This window comes from Lissotriton helveticus, chromosome 10 (assembly GCF_964261635.1).
Source record: "Lissotriton helveticus chromosome 10, aLisHel1.1, whole genome shotgun sequence".
Taxonomy (NCBI): domain Eukaryota; kingdom Metazoa; phylum Chordata; class Amphibia; order Caudata; family Salamandridae; genus Lissotriton; species Lissotriton helveticus.
The window spans coordinates 964,084,245-964,102,448 of NC_136071.1; the positions used below are offsets into that span (position 1 = coordinate 964,084,245).

An 18,204-nucleotide genomic window follows, 5' to 3' on the forward strand; every position below is an offset into this window, starting at 1 on the left:
AGCCAGGCTGTGGAAGTCTAGTTGTAGGCTTGCCCCCGTGATCTCGTTTATCAGTGTTTCTATTGTGTCCCAGAAGGTTCTGACTTTGGAGCATTGGAAGAGTAGGTGTGCCAGGTCCCCCTCATCTTTTTTGCAGTTCCAGCACCTATCACTATCACGAATTCCCATGGCTGACAAGCGGGCAGGGGTCCAGTACGCCTTGTGTATGAGCCAGAATTTTGTCTGGTTTAAAGTTGAGGTAACCTTCCCCCTTGATGTGGACCTCCATAGCTCCGCCTTTTCCTTCGCGCTCAGTGCTCTGCCCGCTAGTGTGCCCCAGTAGGTGTTCACCTTGTCATTCAGTTTTGTGGCTTTTGGTCCTAGGGCTTTGTAGAGATGTGCCACTTGGTGTCCTAATTTGTTGAGGTTGATGGCGTATTGTATGAGAGAGGGTGTTAGTCCGTTCAGGTTTGCCTTCCTTATCGCTACCTTAATCTTCAGGAAGTTGTATAGCTCTATGTTGCCTAGATTGTGTTCGGCTTTGAGTATGTCGAAAGTTGCATTTGTGCCCTGTTTGAGTAGGTCGCTAGTCGTTGTGATTCCGTGTTTATACCATGTGTGCATGTTTAAGGTCTTGTCTCTATATTTTATTGTGGGGTTGTGCCATATGGATTCAAACCGTGTTTTTTTTATGCTTGTGCTCATTATCTTATCTATGCCCAGGAGCGCTTTCCTCGTGCTGCTTAGGATGGCATTTCCTTGTATTGCCGGGTGGCGGGTGGCTGTAAGTAAGGCGATGGGGTTCATTCCTTTCAGTAGTTCTCTCTCTAGTGTTAACCACGCCGGGGTGTACTCTGTGCTAGGTGTGAGCCAGTATAATCCCTGTTTTGCTATGCATGCTGTCTGGAATCTTCTGAAGTTAGTTACGTTTAGGCCTCCCTGGTCTTTTGTCAGCCTGAGTTTGTTTAGGCTTATTCGGGGCTTTTTCCCCCTCCACAGAAAGCTGTTCAGCATTTTGTCTAGTCTCTTGTGGAAGTCTTCTGTATTTATCAATGGTAACATATTCAGCATGTAGTTCACCATTGGTGTGAGCATCATTTTGATCGTCTCTACTCTACCCCACCACGTGGTAAATTTGGGAGACCAGCTCTCTATTCTCTCCTTTATTTTGTGTAGTACGGCTTGTTCATTTTGTTCTAGTGTTGCTCTGAGGTCCCTTTCGAAGAGGAGTCCCAGGTATTTAATGGGTTTCTGTTGCCAGGTTAAGCCGGACTGGCCTAGTACCGTCTTGGTGGTGTGGACGTTCAGAGGTTTGCACTCCGATTTGTCCCTGTTTAGTTTATATCCCGAGGCCTGGGCGTACTTCTCTATTGTCTCCATCAGTGCTTTTATTGATCTCTCTGGGTCCTCTGTGATTATTAGCACATCGTCTGCATATGCCGCTAGCTTGAAAGTTTCTCCCTCTACTGGTATGCCCTTTATGTCTGTGTTGGTCCTGATCATGTTTAGGAGGGGTTCTATTGCTAACAGGAACAGGGCTGGCGACAATGGGCATCCTTGCCTGGTCCCCCTTTCTAGGTGTAGTATTTGTGAGGTCCCTCCGTTTAATACAACTCGTGCTTTGGGGGCGTTGTAGAGTGCCATCACCATTTTCCTGTATTGCGGGCCGAACCCGAATTTCAGCATGCACTGGTTCAGGAAGGGCCAGGATACTCTGTCGAACGCCTTCTCAGCGTCAAGGGCTATCATGACCGCTGCGTCGGTGCTCTTGGAGGAGTGATTTATTATATGGCATAGCAGTCTTGTGTTATCGTGGGACATTCTGTTCCTGAGGTACCCTACTTGTGAGCAGTGTATGAGCTTGGGTAGGTAGGCGTTCAGTCTGGTGGCTAGAATTTTGGCGTATATTTTACAGTCTACGTTGATAAGTGATATTGGTCTGAAATTCTTTGCCTCAGTTGTGTCTTTGCCCTCTTTCGGTATCACTATTATATTGGCTTCTGCCATGGTTGGAGTCATGCGTCCTTGCTGAACACATTTCGTGTAGACCTCTTTCATTGTGGGTCTTAGGATGTGTAGGTAATGCTTGTAGAAGCGGGCCGTGAAGCCGTCCGGTCCTGGCGCTTTGTTGTCCTTGAGGCTCGCTGTGGCTCTCCCTATCTCATCCTCTGTTATGTTCATTTCTAGGGTGTCTTGCTCTTTATCTGATAGCGTTGGTGTGACAAGGCTTGCTAGGAGTTCCCCCCCCCCCCGTCCCTCTGAAGGGTGTCATCTTTTGTATAGAGTTCCTCGTAGAAGTTTTTGAACACTTCCAGGATCTCCTTGTTTGCAGTTTGGGATTTGTTGTTCTTGTCTTTGATGGCCCCTATTGAATGCTGTTTCTGTTTCCCTTTGAGGTATGATGCCAGGTTTTACCCCGCTTTTTTGGCTGTGCATAGGTTGATGCCTTTGTATTTATTAATCCAGGTGCCCGCCCTTTCACTGAGGATTCTGTTTAGTTCGTACTTGCGTTTTGTTAGGGTTGTGAGGGTGTTCTTATCTTCCAGATTGGCTATGTGTCCCCTCTCTAGGCTTTTGATTTCTGTTTCCAGTTCGGTAATTTTTTTGTTCCTGTCTTTGTTTATCCTCCCTTTTATGCTCATTACTGTCCCTCTGATGGTGGCTTTTAAAGCATCCCATAGCAGGTCCCTATCTGTCTCGGGGGTGTCGTTAATCTTCAGGTATTCTTTGATCGATGTTTCGATCTCTGCCCTGGTTGAGGTCTCACCCAGCAGACTGTCGTCAAAGCGCCATCTGCGGGTCGGCCTCTCATTATGTTTCCCTGAAAGGGTGGTGCTTATGTGTGAGTGATCTGAGATACTCCTAGGGCCAATTTTGGTGTGGTCTATGAGGTGGGTGTGCGTGTCGGATATGAGGATGTGGTCTATCCTGCTGTAGGAGTTGTGGCGGTTTGAATAGAAAGTGTACTCTCTAGCATCTGGGTTTTGGAGACGCCATGGGTCCCTGAGGTTCAGTTTGGCACAGAGGTTTTTCAGGATGTTCCCCTTGTTTGACTTATGGCCCTGCCTGTGTGGGTGTTTGTCAATGGCTGGGTCTAGGACTTGGTTCATATCTCCCGCAACCACCAGGAGTTCTCCTAGCGGGAGGGTGTGTAGCTGTGTTTCCACCTTGTCCCAGAAGTCTCTGTCATCGGTGTTGGGGCCGTATATGTTGGCCACATGTATCGTTTTGCCTGCTCTGCCTAGGCTTGTTACTAGGATTCTCCCTTCTGTGTCTGCCTGCGTGTTCACCAGCGTTAGTTTTGATTTCTTACTTGTGAAGGTGACCACCCCGTTCTTTTTGTTCTGTGCAGCTGACCCCCATATGTCGCCTATCCAGTTAGTCTTGAGGCGTGGAATATCCTCCGATTCTAGTCTGGTTTCTTGCAGCACGTAGATATCGCCTTTGAGTTTCCTCAGGTGCTCTAGTACTTTCCTTCTTTTCACTGGACTATTTAGGCCTTTGACGTTTAAGGATACTATCTTGAGATCAGTAGAGAGGTTGGTGTGCGCATTGTGTGTCATCTGTGATGTCCTGTGTTTGGCGATCTGTGTGGCCTTGGAGCCTGCGAGGCTCGGTGGCTCCCTATCCTTAGTCCTTGGCTAGCTTTTGTGTTGTTTTGTTTGTGTCTGTGCTTGTTGCTTCTCGTTGCCTGTGCGGAAGAGTGAAAAGTAGAGTAGTAGAGATAGAAAAGGAAAATGACCCCATGTGTGTGCTCCCAACCCCCCCCCCTGTACCCTGGGTGCCCCCCACCCCACCCTCCCCCCTGCCCCCCTTACTTGCTGAGTGGGAGTGCGACGACAAAGTTCCTTTTGCTCCGCATCCTCCCTGAGGTAGAGTTTGTGTGTTGTCCATGGTAAAGTTCTCATTTGGTTCTGCGCTGTTGAGGTAGATTCTTGCGAGCGTGTAAACATGTTTGAGGTAGTTTTGTCCTTTTGCCCCCGGCGGTCTCACTCCGACAGGGCTACGCCATCCGGTGAGGCACTCCTTTTGGCTGCTCCTGGGGGTTTTGTATCCATCTCCTCCGTCGGTGGTTTTCGCATGTAGCGCCTCAGGTCTTCTGGGTTCTCAAATGTCATTGTTTTCATTTTGTCTGTGATCCTGAAGCGGGCCGGGCCAGCAAAACTGAAACTGATGTCTTTTTTCCGCAGTGCATCTCTGAGAGCTAGGAAGCCTTTCCTTGTCTCGACCGTTTGTTTCGAATAGTCTTGGGTCAGAACTATCTTGCTGCCTTCCCATGGCAGGTTTTGATTCTTTCTGGCAAATGTGAAAATGGCCTCGGTATGGGATGTTCGCAGTGGGCTGCATATTATCGGTCTGGGCCCCCTCCCTGTTGTTGGCTTTCCTGCTGGCACTCTGTACGCCTTCTGCACCTCGAACCTCCTGTCGAAACTGATGCCTGTTAGCTTGGGGAACATGTCTTCAAGCATATTCGCACATGAGCCTGCCTTATCCTCCATTCCTTCTGGCACTCCAAGGATTCTCACATTTCCTCTTCTTGCCCCGTCATCCTGCTCCGCAAGTTGTTTTTGTATGGCTTTTGTTGCTTTTTGACATTCCGCTATTACTTTGGAGTTCTCTACATTGGTGTCCTCCACGGAGCTGATGCGGCCTTCAGCTGCTTCCATTCTCATGTTGGTGCTGTGCAGGTCGGCCCTGATTGCCGCCAGTTCGAGCTGCATATTGTCTATCTTTAGTTTAGTTTCCTTAGCCACAGCGTTGCCTTCATTAATCTTCCTGAGGATTGTCTCCAGGGTTGCTGTTTCACCTTTTGTCTTCAAAGGAGAGTCCGGTGTCTCTTTCTTTGCTTTTTTTGGGTCCCCTGCTGTTTCCCCCTCATTGTTAGCCATTGCTCCGATCCCTCTCCTTGACAGGATACTACCCAGGCGTCTTTCTTTCTGGGCGTGGGTAGGGTTGTTCGTTGGGGGTGTCCTGGACGGGTGGTCCCCTGCGTAGGTTCTATACCTACTCGGTTCTCTTATTTGCCTTGTTCGTGTCTTAGCCTTAGGTCCTGCCAGCGTGTGCTTTGTCTCGTCCGCGGCCGGTTTCGGCTGCCCTTGCTGAGTCTGGCCCCCCTACACGTGCCCCTGCGGGCCACTGTGGCTCCTGGCTGCTTGACCTCTTGCTCTCGGGGTCTGTTGCTAGTATGTCGAGTGCTGTGTGTGCCTGCAGGCGCCTATTCAAAAGCTCGCTTGTCTTGGCCTTTTGGCACTTCCCCTTCGAGCTTCCTCTTGCCCTTTCTGCCCCTTCCTTCGCTGTCCAGTCTGGCTTACTTGCCCTGTTTGGCGTGCCTGTGGGGCGCCCCTTTGCCCTGCCCCTCTTTGACCCTGGCTTGGCCCACCTTCGGGGTCGGGTGCCTGGTGCTGCGTCGCTTGTTGCCTAGTGGCTGGGCTCAAGGGTGGTGTGGTCTGCCGTGCCTTTTTGGCGTGCTCACGCAGCGATAGCTCTGCCTCCTCTCGCCTTATTTGTTACCTCGTTCCTCGTTGTGGCTTCGCCCTTGCATGGGTTTGTTTCGCTTTCCGCCTTCCTTGCGCCCTCTTGCCCCTTTCTCCCGCCTAGCTTGGCCTTGCTGTTCATCCAGGGCATATGGGCACAGAGGTGGTGGTAGAGGGGGCTTTTCTTCTGCGCTCCCTAGGGCGTTCACCACATCCGACGCTCGTTGATTTCTCGGCTTTATTTCCGGTAATGGCGGCTCCCAGGCAGCGCTGGTTTCGCTTTCACCAGACTTGCTTGATGTGCCGGTGGATCTGGACCCGCTGCTCGTTCCGCTCTTTTCTCCTTAGCGAGCCGCCCCCAGAGCCCTCCGGTGAGTTCTCCGCTCTCCGTTTGTGCGCCGACCCCCGCTGCTCCCCTGCTGCGAGTCGCGCTCTCTCCTCTCTGCTCCTCTCTGCTACTCACGCTTGTACTCACGCTTGTGCTTGCAGATTTTGTCTTTGTGGGGGCACGTTGAGGGGTGCGTTCTGCGGCGGCTCCTGCTTCTCTCCCTTCTTGTCGCTGCTCGGCGTTCGCAGCGGTGTTCTTTGCCTTACTCCCTGGCCGCCATTTTGTCTGTTCGTGTTGCGGGGTCTTCAGGGACTTCAGGGTCAAAAAACTCTCCGTTAGCGCCGATCCTTTTCTTGCGCTTCCTCGATCAGCTTGTGGGCATACACTTCCCATGCATGAAACTTGTTCTTATGATCAGAACAAACTTGTTTGGCTGGTCGTTTTGGCCTTAGTTCGCCTCAGGGTTGCGGAGCGAGTGGACTCAGACAACCGTCCACATTGCCGTCCAAGCCACGCCCCTCTTAAATCTTAACTCATGTTGTTAGAAGTCCATTCAATTTTATATTTGTCGTTGGTTTAATGGGCTCACATGTTATGTTTGAACAATTAACTATGAAACAATTTGTTATGAAATATGTAATATAACTACGGTAACAAGTCATGCTTGGCTAGGTGGCTGTAATACCACCTCTGTAACAAGTCATTCTTGGATGGATGGCTCTGTATTGTCACATCATAGTGTCCCTTTTGCAGCATGAAAATTATACAATCATCAGTTCTGCGGCCCAGGAACCAGCCAGGACAGCGGGCACCTGCACTATTTTTCATTCACCTGGTAGTTTTGTATCACAGTTGCAGCTGTATGTGCGATTCCTTCTGTATTAGGCATTCTGTACATGGAAAATGAGAACACATCTAATAACATATTGGTCCCTGCTTACTTGCATCGTGTTTTGTCTTAATGCAAAAGAACCCTTTAATCCAGAAACATTCTTAAAGTCTTTGAAACATACACATAGGCAAGAATCTGACCTGCACATATATTTTTTATCTGTCGAACGACTGTTGTGACTCGCACATGATCTTTCGTGTCTTTTTAATCATGGTTGTTTGAAAATGTGCTTTCATTTTAGATGTTTTGTTTAGAGAGCCTCCCATTAGGATTCTGAACTACTGTTCAATGAAGAGTTTATTCAAATGTATTATGCACTTTATGTTTCTCGTATGCAGAATGTGCTGTGTTACCATGTAATGTGCAGAAACCATTGCCTCTATACCAAAAAGGTGGCCAAAAGTGACAAATCTGCTGATTTCTGATTCAGGCAATCATCTGCTTTAATAAAATATATAATACAGCATCCACATCAGTTATAGAGGGGGGAAGTCGGAACACAATACATACTCAAAACCATGTCCTATTTATTGTTTTCTCAAACGTGATTGTGAATAAAAGCATATTTAGCAATAGGCAATGCTGCACGCATTTATGCCAGCGTGCCTGCTAGTTTCTCAAAAAGCACATGGTTTAGGAAGGATCCGCCCATCTAATAAACCAAGTAGAACGAGAAGGCTGTCATATTCTAACTGCAAATCAAGCGTACGAAGGAGCATGAAGGCTCGTATTTTAACATATGTTGAACATTACCAGCTGACCGATAATATTAACAGCAGGCTGATAATGTCCAGGAGCAGTGGATCAATACCACATTTTCGGGATATTCATGCAAAATAGACTTACAATCAATCTAAATGAACATCATTTACATAGTCCATGATTATCTTGAAAATCTAGCATGTTTCACCATCTTGAACTTATTCGGGGAATGCCTGATATAGTTGCAAGTTCCAATGAAATTCTGTCTCTGAATCATATTTTTGGAGAAGACGAAGCTTAGTCTAGTCTTAACTGCCTTGAACAGTGAAGACGTTGGGTACAGTGCTCTAGTTATAGTACACATTGATGGATGTGCTTACAATGCATATTGATGGGTGTGATTACAGTTCACATAGATGAAGTGGCTGACCGTCATTATTGAACGCTGGTGGATTTGCTTGCACTTCATATTTGTGGATTTGCTCAGGGTGACTATTGCAAATTGAAGAACGTGCTCCCTGTTGCATTAGCTTACAGTGAACATTGCTAGAATTACTTAGTGTTTATTCCTTACAGATGGATTTGCTTTCAGTACATTCAGTAACAAAGCCTATTGCAATTCCTTCCCTTCATAACATGTAAAGTAAAAGTTCTTAGCAGTAATTTGTTTTTAATTTGTTTTCTGTTTTCAGATTCTTGGTACTCCCAATGAAGACTCCTGGCCTGGTGTCCATTCTTTACCACATTACAAGCCAGGTACGACAGTTTGTTTCATTATCCATACATTGAGATATCACTATTTAGAAGTGACATCTGTAAGAAAGTTAGGGCACAATCTTTTCTGTAGAGTATATAGTAGAGTATGAAAGCTGTAAGCTTTAAATTGTCACCATTCTTGCACTCCTTTATTTCAATTTTTTCTTATTTCCTCGTATTTGAAACTATGGATAAATCCACACATCCCTTCATAGAAGCATCCTCTGACTTGTGAATCAGGATCTAGCATGATTTGTGCAGGTTCCACCTTTTGAGTAAATAGGTTAAACTTATGTATGCAAAATGTTTTGTGAATTAGAACTTCTGAATGTATCTCTGCCGCTGCATGAGTAATCTTGTACAGGGTTCAAAGCAGGCTAGATATTGCATCTAAACAAAGGATGTAGAGATCTTGCTCCTCATTTTGCGTGAGTCACCCCTTCCTCCCTATTTTTTCTATTGATTCATCTACACAATACCCTGAATTTATAAAGAGACAACACATACTGGATTACAGATAAAAAAGTCCAGAACTGGAAACCTATTCATACATGGCTAGGAACCATATGAGATCTCTAGCCATAAATCCCAGTAGAATGTGGGCAGGTCTTAAGATTTCTGAATATTATAAACTCATAATGATGGTGATCATTTAACATTTAGACACATTTACAGATAAGTAATTGAGTGTTATTGGGCCTATCTAATTATATTCCTTCTCCTCATCCTGACCCTGCTCCATGGAGCTTCACATATACATTAACACTTTTTAAATTGTATTTATGTAGAGACTGTTTCATAAAACGATATTGCAAAAAGCTTGCACAGTTTGTGAAAAAGGGACCCTTGCTTACTTGTGTGAAATCACAAAATACTTATGTATAAAGCACAATGTGTACTAAACAAACTCACATGGACTCAAACAGACACACACACAAGGCACACACATGCACCTAAGAGTATAGCCCGGGATGTGAGCTTTTATGCATCTGCATCCACAATTCACAAAGGACTGTGTCTTGGTATATGTCCACCTGGCACACTTTTCTCTTGTGCTAGCCAGGACAAAGCATAGGAAAAGATACCAAGCCAACGCAGCAATGCTTATGCACTTCATGACTGTTGGACATATTTATCCTTGCATTGTTGGCACAATCACAAATTGTCCTTTTCTTATTTCTGCACCTGCACATTCCCCTTTCCGTTGTTCTCATCTCCCTTACCAAAGGCACTTCAGTCAATGGCCTACTCTCACTGTGTATTTGCTTCTTGACTGATAATATGTCCCATCTATGTTGCTTACCATCTCTATGCTGATGACACACAGATTGAATTATCGTTCCTCTCTATCACACCTCTACTCTAGACTTAAATCAAGAAGTGAAGGCTTGGGAAATGTAATGTCCCCAAGTGAGAAGTCCTAAATGAGCTTGGCAAAGGTAGTTGTAGTGACGATGTGTACCACTGGACACAGGTTGATTGTAGAAGTATTTATTCATGTCATATTTCTAACAGCTCCAGGAAACAACTGCCATCCTGGTTTACAAATACATTCCAATAAAGAACTTAATACACCATTGTGTTCTTCCATACACGGAAACCCTGTAAGAGTTTACCACAACATCTTCCCTTTTTCGCATTAAAAAAGCTACAATTGACAATAAGAAATCTTATGCAATTCACAAAACAATACCATAAAGTGGAAAAAATAACTCAAACTAAAGTAAAGTTCAAAGGAAACTTAAGATATATGCTTAGTAATGCATAGACAAATTATATTACCAAAACTCACAAACACAGAATATTCCTAATGATACCTTAAAGGTTTTCCAATGACGCTCCTTGGTCAAACCATATTGTCTGCAGCAGGACCTCTTTTTCCAAATGGACTGTTCTCTTCTCGTGCCTCCACAACATCTCTGTTTTTGACTTTCACTACCTTTGAGCAATTCCACCATTCATCGCCTTTCAATTTAACGGAATCACTGCTTATGGCTTCTACTTTTACAGAATCCCTGAACCTATACTGACCTTTTGGCAAATGAGAAGGTTCTCTTATGTGGACCCAATCTCCTTTCATGATGTCATTCCCATGCTTTCCCCGACCATGTTTCTCATCTAAACTCAACTTAGTTGTTCTTTGTGCTATCTCCACCATAGGATGGACACACTTATCTATGTCACTCTCATGAGAAGAAACAGACTTGCACTCTTTCAACAATGCTGGAAACAAATCACTGGTAGGTAGGTAACCAACCTATCATGACTTCGAAAGGTGTCTTACTTGTAAAAGCATTGAGACTGCTATGATGAGCAAGCAGCATATCCTCCACAGGCGTGTGCAAACCAACAAGATTCTGAACTGGCCACAGGATACAGTCTACTAACGTCCTGTTAATTTTTTCCACCAAACCATTTGCCTTTGCCTTTGGATAATACAACACAACCCTTTAATGCTTGATTTCAGATTTACTCCGAAATTCTCTCATTTCTCTTGACACAAATTGCACCCCATTGTGGGAGACTCTCTTCAGGAAAACCTTCTCTATTACGCACTAATCACTTAATACTAGTGCTGAAAAACACAGCACTAGTATTAGGTTCAGAGACAGCTTCCACCTTCCGCCATTTGCTGTAATATTCAACCAAAACAATGTTGTACCTAAGCCTGGATGGCAATATGTTGAATGGCCCAATGAATTCCACAGCAAATTTGGATCATGGTCTTTCTGGAAGCTCAACTGGGTGAAGGGGTGGAGTGACATTTTTCAAAACCTTATCACTTGTGAAATAGATGACACAATCCCTAACCATTTGGACAATTTCGTTGTCCATACTGGGCTACCAATACATGGAACGTATTCTTCTTTTGGTGACTGTTTGCCCCAAATGACCCTCGTGACCAGCCTGAATAATCCACCCTCTCAGATCCACCCTCTCAGTGACACCGGTGGAATACAGTTATCACCTCTCATGATTATATCCTTGTCCTCTAATGTTAGCTTAGCAGATATCTTAAAGTATGGTTGGACACTGGAATGAAAAGAAGAATCCTTTGGCCATGCACCGGCCACATATTCTCGAACCATTTTCAAGACTTCATCTTTCTCCATAACCTCCAACCATTCCTTCCAAAAGAACTCTCCAAACACACTGCTACTATGAGACATTCTTGATCCTCATCCTCAGGTTCAACTTCCATGACAGTGAAAGGTGATCTTGACAAGTAATCTGCCCTAATATTCCTCCTACCAGGGATATACTTAACCCCAAATTTGTACTGGATCAGGTTTGCACTCAATCTGTCAATCCCGAGCATCATATCTCTGATAACATCACCAATCAAAATACCAATGAGGGGGTTGTGGTCTGTAAATTTCTTGAACTTCATTCCCCATACAAAACACTTTAATTTCTCAACAGCACAAATGTGAGCAAGCAGTTCTTTTAAGTCACAGAAATATTGTTCTCATTGTTAGAGTTAGGGGTCTCTAGTTGGCACAAGTAGGTACTTGTGACAAATAGGGACCCTCTCCTCTAGTCAGGATAAGGGGATTACACTCCTGAAATAACCCCTGCTTACCCCCTTGGTAGCTGTGGGGATATAAATAGTGCATGTGTCACTGGTGGCTGGAAGCTGCTGCTTGACATGCTGGGGATGTAAATAGTGCATGTGTCACTGGCGGCTGGAAGCTGCTGCTTGACATGCTGTAACACTGTGGAGATGTAAACAGTGTGCATGTCGCAGCGGGTGGAATCTGTAGCTTGGCACAATGAAAAGCTGAAACAGACACTGGGTGCCCTTGCAGGAGAAAAAAAATCTAGCCAATCACATTAGGTCATGTGACCAGATGTCTGAAGAGTGAAACAGGAAATACTTATGCCCAACAAGCTACTGACATTGTCGTGAGTGTCGCGTGACAGAGACCCCTTCGTGCCTGACCCTCATGCAGTAGGTAAGCTCCCTCGCGATTGACTGCTGATGTGCACTCTATAACTGCAAGGCCATTAATGCCGGCTGTAATGCACATAGAAGTCTGCAGAGATTCAGACAGTCACAAATACGCCGTATAATGGCTCAAAACATGGCCACCTTGCATCCCCGAGTAGCGCGCCGCCGTCGAAGCTGCTGCCATCGCATCTTGGATTTGGCCGCTGTAGTGGTCGCATCGAGCGGAAGCTTCACGCATTGTGGGAGAAGAGCGTTGCCGCAGGAGCTGTTGTCGTCACATCGTAAGGGTGTCGCCGCTACAGTCCACGCATCGAACCGAGAACTTCTTGCATCCCTGAGAAGCGTGCCGCATCTGGAAGATCTTCACGTCTTTATTTCTTTGTATCTGAACTTAACCGCATTTCCCAATCGCTGCGACATTGCTTGTCGTGGAAGCGCAACGCAACCTAAGGTACATTGACGGAGAGGGTCGCATCTAAGAACTGAACTGAACACCCTCTTTTGGAGTTGCGACGGCAGGCACAGCGAAGGCGACACGCTTCTTCTCGTTGAGTCGCGCTTCCAGCTCCTTGCGACACGCAGTTCCTCAGAAGGCCCAAAACAGCAGCAGGCACTTCCAAAGAACTCTGGGGAGCTGGGGGTGACGTCTGTTGTCCCTGAGACTTCAGCACGAGGTAAGCTCTTTTCCAAGCCCTTGGAGATCCTTCACAAGTTGAAAGCAAAGTACACAAAGTTCCTTTCTCCTTCCTTTGGCTGTAAGGCAACCACTGCAGGCCAATCCCCCAAGCAGCACTTCAGCTTGGGAATAGTCTCTCCTCAGTTTCTTCAGGTTCCTCTCCTCAGTAAAGGTTTCTTCTTGTAGTCCAAAGTGATCTAATCTCATGAGATCAGGGTCCTAATATTTATACCCCAAAATCCTTTGCTCTCTGGGGGGAGAGGGGCCTTTGCCCAGTCCAAACCAGTTCTGAAGCACTCTGTTTACCAGACTTCTCCTTTTCTTTCACAGTGCAGGGCAGGCACATCGGACGCCCCACAGGAGGTGGAACCAGCATTGTGGGAGGCAAGTACAGTCCTGGAGCACTTTGTTTACAGGACTCCTTCTCTTCTTTCAGTGTGCAGGCAGAGACATCAGCCGCTCCCCAGGAGGTGGAGCCAGCATTGTGGAAGGCAGGCCCAGCCCTATTCAAGGTTGAGGTGCAACTCCTCCCTCCCATCTAGATGCAGATCTCTCTATTCACCACTGGGTGACTCAGCCTGTCTCCTGAAATTCCCCAGCCCTGTCACTCACAAAACCATACATAGGAATACACAACTTAGCAGAGGCAGGTTTGATTGATTAGACAAGCAAATACCTACTTTCTAAAATTGGTATTTGCAAACACAGAATATTAAAAACAACTTTACTAAAAGATGTATTGTATTATTCTGAGTTCAGGCATACTAAACTCGAATTTCTACCATGTTCCCTGAGACAGTTAGGATTATAAAATGTAATAACTCTAACAGCCCATTCTGGCCTATGGAGAACAGGTAGCCTTGCAATAGTGAAACACGAAAATGGCTGTAATTCACTATTAGGACATGCCACACACATCAGGGCTTGTCCTACCTTATACTTACAATGCACCCTGCCCTTGGGCCTACCATAGGGGTGACGGATATGAAGAAAAGGGAAGGTTTAGGGACTGGCAAGAGGGTGCACTTGCCCAGGCAGCATGACAGTACCAGACTGCGCGCAGGCTCTGCAATGGCAGACCTTATACACATTTTACAAGGCTGCTTCTGTGGGTGGCACAACCAGTGCTGCAGGCCCACCAGCAGCATTTGGATTTAGACGCCCTGGCCACACTCAGTGCACTAGAGTAGGGTCTGACAAGTAAACCAAATAGCCAAACATGGAACCACTGAATAATACATCAATTTACAATAGGGAGCACTTGCACTGTGGCACTGAATAGCAGTGGCACGGTGCCCAAAGCATCTAACACCAGCACAAATACATGAGGCAACAGCAGAAAATGGAAGGGAGACCCACGCCAATGGTGCCAGGTCTAACATAGTCTCACTGTGTTTTAACATACATGTAAACCCTGTAATAGATTACCACAGTAGTGGTCAACAAAATCAGTTAAAGCCGTTAAGGGCAGCTTTCAAATCACAAATTAAGGCATTTATTCTTCAATAGATAAATAATATGCAGGGTAGGTATATAACAATTTGGGAGAACATAGTGAATAAGAGTATGCTCATTCCAGACAAGAGCATCTTAATGGTAAACCATTAAGGGAAGATTTAGATGCACATTAAAAGCGCCATAGCACTTATGCAGAGGGGGATACATTTGTGTGTGGGTTGTCCAGGAAATTCACAAGTTATATTCATAGTTTAATATATAGTCATTTACTCCACTCATTGGATTTGAAAACTGGGAAGGGAGTCTAGATATAGACATACCTGAGACAATTGTGTTGTGGGTTCTCTTGCATCTTTACTGCCCTTGAGGATTCCAATCTTCCATTAAAGTGTTCCATTTTTCATTTTCTATGTTGAGTGCTTCTTGTAAGAAATGTCGGATCTAATTATGGCAGCACAGGCACAATAATGAAATGAGCAGCAGTGTGGAAGGAAGGAACACAGCTGACTCAGGGCTAAAACTAAATTATTAGGCATTAGATATCAGAGTAATCATTGTGCACATGGGGTAACCTATATCAATGGTCCATCCAGTGCCCAGTATCTGAATCCATCAAAGACAAAGGTACACCAAATATGAGAGATAACAGGGGAAGATACACAAGCACACAGTCAATGAAGACAAGGTAACGGGAAGGGACGAATGGAACAGAGGAGGAAAGAAAAGTGTATGAAACAATACAGGTGCTAACTTAAGCAAAAGCAAATGAGTCATAACAACCGCTGCCACCAGACACCCTCTATCAATTCACACCGTTTTTCTAGTGCTCTAAATGTTCTGCCTTCTAAATACCTTTGATTTCTACGATCCCCAGAGTGGTTGGGGCAGCATACATTGACCTGTCTGCCATCTTCTCCATGTGTGAAGCTTTTTATTTCTTTTCTGTGGTGTTTCTTTGGGAGATCTGACATATCTAAAATAGATTCAACCTTGTGGGAGCCATCCACCAGTACCAGAAGAAGAGGGGTATTGACAAGGGAACTTGAGGTGACTTTAACCCTGGAGAGGTGCTCTTCTAGATAGAGTTTACAGTGTGCTGGTAGCTTCAGGTACAAAGCACCGGATCCCAACAAACCCTGCCACAGAATAAAATCCCCCAAACATAGGTGTGAACTAATTGTGAGAACTAGGGAGCATGAGGAACACCATACCCTATTTACCTGGTACACTGACAAAATATCACACCCAAAATATCCAGATACAAAAATATAATGACCAAAATATTGATGTAAAAAATATCTACATCCTATACTTATAATGATTAGTATACAAATTTCGGGGGGAAAATATCGCTGTCATAAATATAGTTGTACAAAATATAGTTTTTTATATAAATATATATATATATATATATATATATATATATATATATATATATATATATATATATGCAAAAAAGAAGAAGGAGAGAACTCTGGGTAGGTCTCAGTTTAGGTGGAAAGCAGCTCCTGTTAGAGCACTCTCAACACCAGCGACACTCTAGATCTGCACACCTCAAATGTCTGTTTTTCTATCAAAGTTTTTAAGCATAGGATTAGACAGTGCTATCCATGCCGAGATAGAAAATGACAAAGTCTTTCGCCATTTAAACAGCAAAGTCTTTAAGCATAGGACTAGTACAGTGCAGTCCTTGCCGAGCTGTCAAATAACAAAAGCCATTTATCACTCCAGGCACAATATTACAGCTTTGAGTTGGTAAAATACCAACTCAAGCCAACCTGAAATGAATAAAAGCAACCCCTGACATAGTGTTTCGCTCTAATTAGAGCTCTTCAGAGAGGTATAGCTTTGTCCAGACAAAAGGGAGCACCCAGTATTAAGTCAAAACAAAACCCTTTCAGGCATAGAGTGACCCATAAATTATGCAAAAAAGAAGGAGAGAACTCTGGGTAGGTCTCAGTTTAGGTGGAAAGCAGCTCCTGTTAGAGCACTCTCAACACCAGCGACACTCTAGATCTGCTCACCTCAAATGTCTGTTTTTCTATCAAAGTTTTTAAGCATAGGATTAGACAGTGCTATCCATGCCGAGATAGAAAATGACAAAGTCTTTCGCCATTTAAACAGCAAAGTCTTTAACACCTTGAACGCTATGGGGATTTTTCTCCTGTGCTGGAACTTTACAAACACCATTATTCATGACGAGCTGGGCTCGTCATCAGCGTAGCAGGAGGCTACTGCATGACGAGCCCAGCTCGTCATGAGCGTGGAAGGGGTTAAGCATAGGACTAGTACAGTGCAGTCCTTGCCGAGCTGTCAAATAACAAAAGCCATTTATCACTCCAGGCACAATATTACAGCTTTGAATTGGTAAAATACCAACTCAAGCCAACCTGAAATGAATAAAAGCAACCCCTGACACAGTGTTTCGCTCTAATTAGAGCTCTTCAGAGAGGTATAGCTTTGTCCAGACACAAGGGAGCACCCAGTATTAAGTCAAAACAAAACCCTTTCAGGCATAGAGTGACGCATAAATTATGCAAAAAAGAAGGAGAGAACTCTGGGTAGGTCTCAGTTTAGGTGGAAAGCAGCTCCTGTTAGAGCAATCTCAACACCAGCGACACTCTAGATCTGCTCACCTCAAATGTCTGTTTTTCTATCAAAGTTTTTAAGCATAGGATTAGACAGTGCTATCCATGCCGAGATAGAAAATGACAAAGTCTTTCGCCATTTAAACAGCAAAGTCTTTAACACCTTGAACGCTATGGGGATTTTTCTCCTGTGCTGGAACTTTACAAACACCATTATTCATGACGAGCTGGGCTCGTCATCAGCGTAGCAGGAGGCTACTGCATGACGAGCCCAGCTCGTCATGAGCGTGGAAGGGGTTAAGCATAGGACTAGTACAGTGCAGTCCTTGCCGAGCTGTCAAATAACAAAAGCCATTTATCACTCCAGGCACAATATTACAGCTTTGAATTGGTAAAATACCAACTCAAGCCAACCTGAAATGAATAAAAGCAACCCCTGACACAGTGTTTCGCTCTAATTAGAGCTCTTCAGAGAGGTATAGCTTTGTCCAGACACAAGGGAGCACCCAGTATTAAGTCAAAACAAAACCCTTTCAGGCATAGAGTGACGCATAAATTATGCAAAAAAGAAGGAGAGAACTCTGGGTAGGTCTCAGTTTAGGTGGAAAGCAGCTCCTGTTAGAGCACTCTCAACACCAGCGACACTCTAGATCTGCTCACCTCAAATGTCTGTTTTTCTATCAAAGTTTTTAAGCATAGGATTAGACAGTGCTATCCATGCCGAGATAGAAAATGACAAAGTCTTTCGCCATTTAAACAGCAAAGTCTTTAAGCATAGGACTAGTACAGTGCAGTCCTTGCCGAGCTGTCAAATAACAAAAGCCATTTATCACTCCAGGCACAATATTACAGCTTTGAATTGGTAAAATACCAACTCAAGCCAACCTGAAATGAATAAAAGCAACCCCTGACACAGTGTTTCGCTCTAATTAGAGCTCTTCAGAGAGGTATAGCTTTGTCCAGACACAAGGGAGCACCCAGTATATATATATATATATATATATATATTAAAGAATGAAACTAATTTAATAATTTTTGATTTAATATACATTTTTACAAATATAACAAATAAACTCAATTTTAAAAAGTTAAACACGCATATATAATAATATATGCGTGTTTAACTTTTTAAAATTGAGTTTATAATAATATATGTATATATATTTACTGTAAAACAATTAGACTCATAATTTTAATGTATTTTATAATTTTTAAATTATATAAAAATGTAACAAGTAAATATTTATGTGTATATATATATATATGTGTGTATATATATATGTGTGTGTGTGTATATATATATATATATATATATATATATATATTGGCGAAAAGGTTGCCCCTAGTTGGACTCACACCCACAGAAGGCATCCGCTCACCATTGCATGCAGCCTTCACG

At 44.3% G+C, this 18,204-nt stretch overlaps 1 protein-coding gene across 1 annotated transcript in view; it reads left to right on the plus strand.

The window, feature by feature from the left end:
- The window catches only part of CDK14 (cyclin dependent kinase 14), a 2,636,151-nt gene that overhangs the window by 1,852,874 nt on the left and 765,073 nt on the right, over positions 1-18,204 (plus strand). Inside the window, exon 11 of the mRNA XM_078663634.1 lies at positions 8,068-8,131. Coding sequence (XP_078519760.1) covers positions 8,068-8,131 — 64 coding nt within the window. The remainder of the gene's footprint in view (positions 1-8,067; positions 8,132-18,204) is intronic.